This window comes from Lissotriton vulgaris, chromosome 6, assembly GCF_964263255.1.
Source record: "Lissotriton vulgaris chromosome 6, aLisVul1.2, whole genome shotgun sequence".
Lineage (NCBI taxonomy): Eukaryota > Metazoa > Chordata > Amphibia > Caudata > Salamandridae > Lissotriton > Lissotriton vulgaris.
In genome coordinates, this window is record NC_141694.1 from 132100574 (window position 1) to 132112891 (window position 12318).

Below are 12318 nucleotides of genomic sequence, written 5' to 3' on the forward strand. Positions count from 1 at the left end.
AAATTAAAAAAAAAAAAAAAAGAATAGGCAAGGTCATCATAGCAACCCTCACAAAGATGGAAAGGTACTGTGGCAGTACCAGACACACGGTTGCAAAGAACATGCCCACCATGCAAGACTCTGTGACATTCCAACCTCTACTTCACATTGTATGCGCCAACTTGATCTCTAATGCAACACTTTACATATTCCACATCATGGGAGCCCTAGAAGGACATGGTCTCAAAACAGAAATACGGGGTGTAGATTCTGACTACCAGATAGTAGACATCTGAGCTGGTAGATTCAAGCGCCCTGATACAGGGCATTCCATTTTAGTCACAGTCCTCCAGTTAGGGTCGGGTGTGGACCTTTTGAGTAAGAGGTCAGTGATCTGTGATGAACCCTATCAGACTAGCTCTGCAGGCTCTTGTGCAAGACCTGCCAGGGGTCATGGTCAAGACAATAAACCTCATTTTGAAATATAAACTCGTAAGTTTCCAATCTTCATCCCTTTGCAAAGATGCGATGTTCAAATTTGAGATGAGCTATCTGAAATAGTTAGATAATCCAAGCCTGCCACATAACAAGAGACACAGTGGTCACACGTCCTACAGACATTTGGTTGCTGGAAACACTCATAAATAGGTCTACTTCCCTATCAGGGACACCAAGCGCCCCTCATTAGAATACAGAATGGTACCGGGGATCAACTGTCTAGAGCCGGACCATGTGACAGATTGTCTGCTTTATACTTTGACATCAATTTCCCTTAATCACACGGTATATTGAAAGAGTGGGATAAGCAAATTACCTACGATTATTGTCACTATATCTTGGGTGCATCAGATGTGGTAAACTCATATTAGATCCTGATCCAATATATGTTGGATATCAGAGCCGCACCTCCTCTTAGCTACACTCAGTTTGCACATGTGTCTCTTGAGAGAAAAGGATATTGGAGCCCAATGTACAACCCCCTTTTGTGATCTCAGACCCTACTAGTTGCAAAATCACAGGGTTTCTTGCCACTAAAAGAGTGTTGTGGAATGTACAAAACGTATTTTGCTTGTAGGAAAAGTCTCTCTGATCCAACAAAAGTGGCTCTGTGACTCATTCTGAATCACAATTAGGATGGTGCACTAAAGGGGCATCTACTTCTATTGGCAATGATGTGTATGCTGTTGAAAATCACTGATCAGGTACTGACACCCTAGTTGTGGTGGTATCAAATTTGCATCAGACAGCCTCATTGAGAGCAGAACAATAGTCAAAGAAACTACTGCATGCTTCCCCCAATGTTTTCTGTCTTTTCAAATGGGAAACTTTTTTTAAAGCAGTACCAGTCCTTTTAAAGGACCGGGGCTGCTAATATAAAAAACATTTCCCATTTGGGAATGCTAGTATGGAGTTGGAATTCTTTTGTCACTTGCAGGCCACCATGCCTGCAAATTGGTAACTTCTTAATTAATATTCTTTAGAGAGGCCTTTTGGGACCCTTTGTGAGTGGGCAATTTGCAATGCAACCTTTGTGTACATAGTTCACCTCACAAATATCACAAATTACATCTATAGCGGTAAACCAGTCAGTGTGCAATTTGCACATCTTGTTTAGTAAGATTAGTACATCAGGCTCCAAGTTCTTTAGCTTACTCAGAAGGTGTAGCATATGACAATGGAAACCAGAAAGACACCCATTTGCAAAACCCATAGCAGTATGTGAAAGAGGCTATCTGAACAGTTGGTAAACCAGTCAACCTTAGGGCAGTCTTCCTGCAAATGTTTTGCCTCACTCCTCCTATTTTTGCTGAATTAATTTTTGTATGTCTTATGTTATGTTATATGTTATATGGGTATTTATTACGCGCACGACTACTCTTGAGTATCCTGGCGCGAAGCATAACCACAGAGAAGTCACCGAAGAAAAGCACAGCATTATTTTAGTAAGCTTGATTGAAGAGGTGAGTTTTAAGAAGCTTTTTGAAGCAGCTCAGGTCTCTGGTGTCCCTAAGAGTGAACGGAAGGGCATTCCAGAGGGTGGCTGCTTTGACAGAAAAAGATTGGCCGCCCAGCCTAGTGCGCCTAAAGCGGGGAGTTACCAGCCGGCGTTGGGCAGCCGACCTGAGGAGGCGACTGGGAACGTGGAACGTCACTCTTTCCTTAAGATAAGCCGGGCCAGTATCGTGCAGGGCTCGATGAGTGAGAAACAGAGCCTTGAATTGCACTCTTTCGGCCACCGGCAGCCAGTGGAGTGTGGCCAGTTGTGATCTTATGCTGATGCGTCTGCGGATGCCGGGCAAAAGTCTTGCCGCCGCATTTCGGATGAGCTGCTGCTTGTTTAACAAAAAAGAGGGTGAGCCCAGATAGAGAGTGTTAGCGTAATCTAGGCGGGACAATATGAGGGCTCTAGCGACCGTTTCTTTGGCCGGCTGGGGCAGTAGAGGTAAGAATCGGCCTAGGGATTTAAGGGGCCCAAAGAAGGCGCCCGTCAGTCTTTTTATCTGTTCTGAGAATCTTAGATCTTCATTGAACCAAATGCCCAGATTCTTGGCAGGGCCCCCCTCAGAGAGGGGACGGGGAAAATCGGGAGGCCAAACCAATTCAGTAAATTGGTTTGGAAAGTATAGTATAATCTCCGATTTTCCCTCGTTGCATTTAAGCCTGGCCTGTGCCAACCATGTGAATACGGCCGCCAGGCACCTTTGTGCTGCAGCCGGTTCTAATTGTGATTTACCCCAGGTAAACAGGAGCTGGGTATCGTTGGCATAGGCCATAATTTTTGCGCCCAGCTTCTCAACCAGGTAGATCAGAGGGGTCATATAGATGTTAAAAAGAAGTGGGCTCAATGTTGAGCCCTGTGGGACCCCCTTCTGAACTAACCTGGCCGCAGAGGAGTGTGGGGGCATCCAAACTTGCTGGTACCTTGAGTCCAAGAAGGACTCCAGCCATGACCATACAGCCCCAGAGAGGCCGATGTCAGTGAGGCGAGCCAGAAGGAGTTGATGAGGAACCGTATCAAAGGCGGCAGAGAGGTCCAATAGAATAAGCGCCGCTCTGCCACCTTTGTCCGTACACTCCCTGATGGCTTCCACCACCTCGACCAAGGCTGTCTCCGTGCTCAAGGAGGCCCTGAAGCCCGACTGGGCTGGATGAAGAGCCCCCTTTTCGTAGACTTTAGCCAGTGCTGGGAGCAAAGAGATGAGGCGGTAATTTGCTGCGACAAGGGGGTCTGCTGAAGGCTTTTTTAGGAGGGGCAGAAGTTTTGCTTGCTTCCACTACCTAGGTACCGTTGCAGATTGCAGTGACCAGTTTACCATGGCTGTTACTTCTGTCGCTACACAATCTTCTACTCCAGCCAAAACTCTTGCCGGGCAAGGGTCTGCATGGGAACCCAATTTAAGAGACTCCAGCAGGGCAAGAATGTCCGATTGGTCAGCCATATTGAATTTGGCAAGGCAGTTGCTCGAAAGAGTACCGGGCGTCTCTGCCAACGGAAGTGCGGCAGCAGCACTCGAGGCAAATCCCCCTTCAATTAGCTTGATCTTGTTAATGAAGAAGGATGAGATCTCCTCACACCAGTCTGCGGAAACCGGAATCTTTTTTCTTTCCGCCAGAGGTGACAGAAAGCTTTGGACTATAGCGAAGATCTCCTTATCATTGTTATCTGCTTTTAGGATTCTAGTCGCAAAGTAGGCGCCTTTTGCAGTCTTAACTGCAGTATAGTATTCTCTTTGTACAAGGCGGAGATCGGCTTTGGCTTGTGGAGAGTAAGCAGCCCTCCAGAGCCGCTCAGATTTTTTACATAATCTTTTTAGCTCTCCAAGCGCTGGCGTATACCAGGGTTGAGATGGCAAAACGCGTCGGTTGATTTGCGAGGCAGGTTTGAAGGTAGCCTCTACTCCTTGACTGACCCAGGCATTGAAGAGGTCCACTTGATCCTCTAGATTGCTGGCGAGAGCCATCTGGGAGTGCGTAAGGGCTTCAGCCAGCCCAGGGATATTAATTTTCCGTACTTGGGGGCCTGCCGGAGGGGAAGAACTCTGCATACGTTTCCACTGCTAACCTGGGCTATAATGCTTGTGATCTGCACTTTAAAAATTGTGAAATTGTCTTACAGCCAATTGCCATATTGAATTTACTCGTAAGTCCCTAGTAAAGTGGAACTACATGTACCTGGGGCCTGTAAAATAAATGCTAGTAGTGGGCCTACATCACTCATTGTGCCACCCACATAAGTAGACCATTAAACATATCTCAGCCAGATGTTTGCAGCTGTAAATTTCCATTTGGACCTGGCCAAATAAACCTTTTGCCAAGTCCAATCCTTCATTTTTAATACATATATATCACCCCTAGGATAGACCCTAATCAGCCCCTAGGAGAGGGTGCAGTGTTATAAAAGATGGACACATACTTTTAACTTTTACGTGCTCTGGCAGTTAAAGACTCTTAAATTAGTTTTTAACTATTGCAAGGCCAAGCTGGGTTACCTTATTGCATTGGAAGCAGGTAAGAACGTAAAGTTTTGGCTCTTGTAATTTAGAAGCGTCTTTGAAGGTAAATTTAGATTTTTGTTTTTATTTTTTTTTATTATTATTATTTTTTTTTGGAAAACCTTTATTTGTAGAAAAAGTACACCGCTATTCAGCCATACATCCCGGAGGCCAGGCAGCATCATGATACCCATCACGATCGTGCACAAAACTGTACACAGGAACTTTCAGGTTTAATTTTCAAATATAATAGATTATAACAATAAATAAACCAAAGACCAGAAAGGAAACGCAAGAAGAAAAGAAAAAGAAAGAGAGAGGGCAAGAAAAAGGAATAAGAGACCTAGGTTGAGGACATGTATCGTACCTTGGGCTGACATCACGGGGAGAGATCGGGGGCCGCACACCCTATTGTGCTTGCAATGCAATGAGTGAAAGCATTTCGGATGGGGAGTAGTAGAACAGGGTAGCAAACATGGAACCACGGGAGGGGGGCACTATGGAGATAGACGGGCATCAGGCGCCACCTCCTCGGGGGGTACGCAGATGTCACCTCGGTACGAATTCCAAGCTCCCCACACAGACCTCCACATTCTAGGTTTGCCTCTGGCCGCATACACAGTTTTCTCGCGAAGCATGCACCAGTCCATGTTAGTAAATTTAGATTTTAAGTCACAATTCTAAAAATGCCACGTTTAGGAAGTTGGCATTTTTTAGTCATAACCATCTGGTGCCTGTATTCTGGGTCACATGACCAGGTGTAGTCGGCAGTTGATCTTTGTGTATTACTTCCAGACAGTGAGACAAAGGGGGAATAGTTGTTGGCAGGATAGGCCGTCTCTGACTTGATAGGGGGCGGAGCTGTCTCCTACCACTTTTGAACATCACAAGAACTCTGCCTCGCCACACTCATAAAGGATTTCACACTAGACTTTTGTGCCCCTAGCAAGCTGGGGCCAGGGCAGGAAGACAGGAAATTCCAGACACTTCTGTAGGGGGAGGACTCTAGAAGCTTCTCCCACTTCAAAGCTGGTACCAGGTATAAAACGTGGACCTTCAGATCCAATATTTCAGTATACTTCTCGACCTGTGAAATACTCAGGAGAAGGACTGTTGTTCTGCTCTGAGGCAAGAACTGCTCTACTGCCATGCTACTATTCTGCCTGAGTGAGAAGGATTGGACCTGGACCTGCACCTTGAACCCAGGACCACCAAAGTGATCCCAAGTTGGCTGACCTCCTGATCAGAGTGATAACTGAAGTGGGAGGGAACTCGCACAGCTGATTGTCCAAAGGGAAAGGGTTGTAAAGGAGTGTAGTGTGCTGCCAAGAGGAAATCACTGTCTGGCCTGGCAGTGAAACATCTGAAGGAACTAATACAAAGCTCCCCCTTCTGGGGAGAGAGCACCTCTGAGCACAACAAGGGGGGACCAACAGGTCTTATTCCATAACACGTAGATTGATCAAAAGTTCATGCGACAGCGACAAAATTATTCTTCCATCTTTCAAGATTTATTTGGTTGGTATTAAGTGCATACTTTCAATTTAAATCATTGAATTAACTGAGTTCATAGAATGTCTTTGTCATTGACATGTTGAAACAAATAAATCACATATCCCGATGCATTTCGGGCTCCGCCCTTCGTCAGGGGATTACTTTAGTGCATCTTGAGACAATGGTGCCCCCGTGGTAATGAATGACAACAAACTTAAGGAATATTGATTTAGGGAGGATTCAAGATTTTAGCCATGGAGTTGCTCCCCTCACTTGGCGAGTATTAAATTGGGATTACGGAGTTCAGGAATCATAATGATTACTTTTGCTACCACAGGACTAGATCCTGGATTCAGTCCTGAGACATTTCCTGAAAACAGTTTTCCCGCAACTCCCTGAACTCCGTAATCCCAATTTAATACTCGCCAAGTGAGGGGAGCAACTCCATGGCTAAAATCTTGAATCCTCCCTAAATCAATATTCCTTAAGTTTGTTGTCATTCATTACCACGGGGGCACCATTGTCTCAAGATGCACTAAAGTAATCCCCTGACGAAGGGCAGAGCCCGAAATGCATCGGGATATGTGATTTATTTGTTTCAACATGTCAATGACAAAGACATTCTATGAACTCAGTTAATTCAATGATTTAAATTGAAAGTATGCACTTAATACCAACCAAATAAATCTTGAAAGATGGAAGAATAATTTTGTCGCTGTCGCATGAACTTTTGATCCATCTACGTGTTATGGAATAAGACCTGTTGGTCCCCCCTTGTTGTGCTCAGAGGTGCTCTCTCCCCAGAAGGGGGAGCTTTGTATTAGTTCCTCCTGATCAGAGTCTCAGGGACAGAAAAGGCTCCAACCATCTTGAACCCTGCTCTCTACGTGCTGTGAGTCCTAACCCCCAAGTGGTGCTCCTCCAGTCCTGGACCATATGAAGTGGGGCTAAATGTGCCCTGCTAGCCCAGCTGTGGTCTTCAACAGAACCAACGCAGCACAACGCGATGCACCTTTGATTCAGGAATTGATATCGCAGACCCGTAGGTCATTGGAACCCCTGCTGTGTGATGAGTTTTTGATGCAGGACCTTGCATTGCAGCCCTACAGCTCACTGCATCCACCTACGTGTGATGCATCGCCAACGCAAGACCTAGTAGTAGCTTTAGAACAGCAGCATCTTCGTATAGAAAATGATAGTACAGTCCTATAATTTTATGTGTGGAGACTGCACACTCGTAAAATACCTATGTGATTAGCAAACAATCATAAACGTACACAAAAGACTAAGTTTACCTTTGTGGATCAGGACCCATGTGTTCCAAGAGAGCACCCCCCCCCCCACCCCCACAGGTGGGAAGACACCTAGGTTGGAGAGTGTAGCGCTTGGGGAGGTGGTGTTTCCAGTTAGCCTATGGGTAAGAGCAGAGGTTGCCCTACTGTCCCAGGGGTATAGAGAGATGGTGCCAAAAGCCCACATACCTTTCAATACTCTCAAATGTAGGCAGTAGGTCACATCAATGGACAATGAGTGAAGGATCTGAGAGACACAGGGGAGAGTATGACTACTGTGTGGTATAATCTGGTGTCAACAGAGCAGGTCATCCCTAATACATTCCACCAATTCATAGTTGCAAACAACCACGAGACTCACTTCCCAGTGGCTCGGGTTCCCTTTGTGGTGGGGCATCTCAGGTTCTCCAAAAGTAGCTGTGAGCCCTACCATGCCTGTCTATTGGGTAAGACCCTAGTTCATACTTTCTAGAAGGAAGTGGAGCTTAACATAAAATAATGTTGCCTGCAGCCCATGCTTATAATTTGCAATTCAAGTAGTTGACTGTACAAGATGATCAGTCTTAGGTGTTTGACCAACCAAAGTTGGTAGAAGATTTCTGTTTTTAGGAGTGTGGATAAATGTTTCTCAGTTTAGCCCAATGTGTTCAGTAAACCAAGCAAAAGAGGCATGACATCCTGAAGCCTAGGAATCCGTCCACAGGTCTCAGAAATGGAAGAAGGACATTCCAGTGGGTAGGTTCCAGTACATCAAGTGACCTCAAATGGAAGATAGTTATTGGCTCTTTGGATATTAAGGATTGCAAATGGATCTATGTGTTTTAACTGTTTATGTCTCCTTCAGAACAGATCATCTTAAATGAATTACACATGCTTATAGACCTCACAAATAATCCTGCGTCATTATTTTATTACAGAGTCCACATGTGTTTTTTAACGAAGCTGTTCAACATATTACACGTGCTGCAAGAGTTTTCAAACAACCGGGCGGTCATATGATGTTGGTAAGAGAACCCATTACGCTGAATGGTTTAGACTAATTTATAGCATGATTGTGTTCTAAAGTTCAGCACTGGCGCTGAAGGCATCCCTCTGAAACACAGAAAGAAATTGAGTTTTGAAAATCCAAGGGCAACAATAGTCATTAAGCATTAGCAGCGTGTCACAAGTTTTATTTGACTCAATCATTGACAAAATATGTATATAATATGTAAATCTGACCTTGTTGCATCTCCAAAAAAGGTCCATCTCTGGACCTCAGATCCTGGAATAGCAGACATAATCTATTGTTCATGTACTATAGCTCATTTTCTGACAGTGAAATATATATATACTTTCAAGATCTCGTTTATTCAAAGAGTATCAAAGTGCCATGGTCCATCAATGTTCCTGAAAGACAGTGTGTGATACAAACACCTACTTTCAAAGATGAACCACTAACCCATTGTTGGTGTTCTATGGAACTCACTACCTTTAGGTACCTAGACATGTTTGACCTCAAATTTTGAGAGATTAAAGACTGATGGTTGGTTTGGGTGAATCTATATAGAGAATATCTAAGATAAATTGTGTAATAACTGCGTGACCACCTTTGTGACATACTGCAGTATTACAAACTTAAACTCTAGCCTTTCAAATAATTGTTCTCAGTAAACTAGAATAGGTGAGACGATCTTAGTTGTATTTTGATACCCTTTACACGCTTAATAGGATCACATTTGCTGGTCTAGAGGCAATCTCATGCTGTATAGTATTAATTAACATGGTGTTTTACACTGTGTAGTATTGTTGCATAATATTGCATTGGATACCATAGTTCCATTAGTGTGGGATGATGTAGTAACTTTAGAAGTGCGTTTTATGAATTACAATGCGAGCGGGCGTGTATTGTATTAACAATTCCCTGCCAAAATCCTCTGCACATTTCCCTTAATCTCATCCATTTTTGAGTGATTATTACCCATTTTCCCACCATTCGTTGTGCAGAGATCTTTACATAGAAAAAAAAGGCTAGGCTGAGGACGCAGGTCCTAATTTGTCAATTGTATTTTGTAGTACATGAGTAGTTCTATTGAGGTACTGATTTGGGCCTAGGGTGTCTGTCTTACATATGGATGCGGGTAAGGTAGTTACACAATTGGGCATTAGTGTTTTTTCTAAACATCTCTGTTTTTTCTGAGTTCGCTCTTTACTTAATTCATTTTATTTATAATGTATGCAAATTATGTTCTCATTTTAGGTTGGGTTGGATGGTACTGGAAAAGTAACCAGTGCCACCATGGCTAGCTACATTTCTGGATGCAGTCTTTACAGACTGGCTATCACACGGAATTATAGCCACATGGACTTCAGAGAGGACTTGAAGAAAGTTTACAAGCAAACCGGACTCCGGGGTCAAAGTACTGTATTTCTCATAACAGATTCAGACATTGTAAAGGTAATCCATGCCCTCACAAAGATAAATTATATTATGTGATACTTAAAACTATGTTCTTCTCTTATACCCCAGGCATCCTTCAATGCACTGGTATCCAATGGGACTTAAACAATGCATGCACGAGTTGTTCCCAGGGATAAACAAAAATGTACAGATACCAATTCATGCCCAAAATGAAATGCACGGTACTCTGTTCCTCTGTACCATACATATGGACTAGGGCACTTTTTCCTATTTTTTAAATGTAGGTAACACCTTCTTTGTATTTTTTGTGTCCGTGTCAATGGCTCCTTAAAACGACTCTACCGCAAAGCTGTTAGTAGGTTTATTGTTTGTGGTTTTTGGGGCAGGCAGCTACAAATGCTTCATCTGGGACAATTGGGTCTTCTAGGACTTATGTTACTCTCAAAGTACAGAGAAGTTCAGTGCAAAGATAAAGAGCAAATTAACAAAGGCGGGAGTGAAGAGGTAATGCTCAAGGAGCATAAGAGGTGGATACGTCCTCCTCTAGTCAATTAAAAAAAAAAAAAAAACGGATCCATCCTTATGAAAAAGTACAGAGTGTTCCTCCAGAGTACGTGTGTCTCCTACAATTGTGGGAAGCACACAGCTTTGTTTACCCACCAAAACGGCCCTTGGTGGCATGCTTCATCATTGGGTTCTTCCTGTCCCGCTGCAGGTCGGGGCTTGCTACGACCTACGACTACGCGGGAGCACTGATTTTGAAAACAATACTATGTGTGGTGTAGGAGTATGAGTGGAAGGATCAAAAGTGAGTGAAAATAGTAAAAAGTTAAAAAAATACCTGGCTCTGCTGAAAAAATTTACTTTAATGTTCCTTTGAGCTGGTATCGTTAAAAATGGGGAATGAGATGGAGATACGATGCTTCAATGGGTAGTCTTTCCTATGTCGACATGTTTCGAAACCCTCCCCTGGCTTCTTATCAGGACCTTGAGGAGATCCCTCCTACACTCAAAACGACAAAAATTATGTTTCCCTCAAAAGTGTATTTACATATATTCAATACTTAGTGGTTCACATAACACTATACATGCACAATATACTATACCCCAATAGGTATATTGCTGGACAGGGTTTTAATTATTCCCAAATGATGCCACATGAGCCTTCAAAAACGGGAGGGAAGGAGTACCTATAGTCACACAAATATCAAGGTTACCTCCTCACCGGCCTGGCATATGCTGTCCACTAATTAAAGTGGGCACCTTGTACCAGTCCAAACAACCCTTATTGATGATTAGGTTAAAAACAACCTTTATAGAAAGCTATCCTAGTGGTAGCTGTGGAGGACAGCCTTCAGGCTAAGACTCGAAGGAATGTAAAGCAGCTTGTTTTACCAGATCAGAACCTCTTGAATGACCAAATGAAAGGAGAACCACACAAGTGTTATATAAAACATATATATTTATTACTAAACACTCTCTACTAACCTCTTTATGAGATTAGAGCACAAGGCACACAATACTTAAACAAACGACAGTAAATGGCACGATACACAGCGGGCTCCATGGGGAGACCGAATCATATACTAAAACAAGCATTTACAATGCATTGTTAAAGTTAGAGCTATTGGCATTGCTCATGAATTTTTTTTATATATGTTTTGGTTTTTAAAACATAAATAAATGGCATTGTCATTTACAATGCCAATAGCTTAATCGCTCGCAAATGCGAGACATATTGCATTTGCACCTACACAGAGCCACACACACAAAGCCACCCACACACACATACAGAGCCACCCACAGAGTCATTCACATAGAGCCACCCACACACACACACAGAGCCACCTACACACACACAGAGCCACCTACACACACAGAGCCACCCACACACACACAGAGCCACCCACACATAGAGCCACCTACAAAAAAAGCTACCCACACAGAGCCACACAGACAGAACCATACACACGCAGACAGAGCCACACACACACAGACAGAGCCACACACACCCGATCAGAGCCACACACACACAGACAGACAGAGCCACACACACACAGAGCCACACACACACAGACAGAGCCACACACACACACACAGACAGACAGAGCAACACACACACATACAGACAGACAGAGCCACACTCACACACAGACAGACAGAGCCACACACACACAGACAGGGCCACACACACACAGACAGAGCCACACACAGACAGACAGACAGACAGAGCCACACACACACACACAGACAGACAGACAGTCACACGCACACAGAGCCCAACACACACACACACAGAGCTCCACACACACACACACACACACAGAGCCCCGCACACACACACAGCCCCACACACACACACAGAGCCCCACACACACAGGGCCCCACACACACAGAGCCCTACACACACACAGAGCCCCACACACATACAGAGCCCCACACACACAGAGCCCCCCCCACACACACACAGAGCCCCCCCCCCCACACACACAGAGCCCCACATACACACACACACACAGAGCCCCACATACACACACACACATAGAGCCCCACACACACAGAGCACCCCCCACACACACACAGAGCCTCACACACACACACAGAGCCCCCCCCACACACACACAGGGCCCCACACACACACACACACAGAGCCCCCCCA

At 44.4% G+C, this 12318-nt stretch overlaps 1 protein-coding gene across 1 annotated transcript in view; it reads left to right on the top strand.

The window, feature by feature from the left end:
- Positions 1 to 12318, top strand: part of DNAH14 (dynein axonemal heavy chain 14) — a 1270113-nt gene that overhangs the window by 805606 nt on the left and 452189 nt on the right. The window contains exons 54-55 of the mRNA XM_086926153.1: positions 8176 to 8262; positions 9498 to 9695. Of these exons, the coding sequence (XP_086782279.1) occupies positions 8176 to 8262; positions 9498 to 9695 (285 nt within the window). The remainder of the gene's footprint in view (positions 1 to 8175; positions 8263 to 9497; positions 9696 to 12318) is intronic.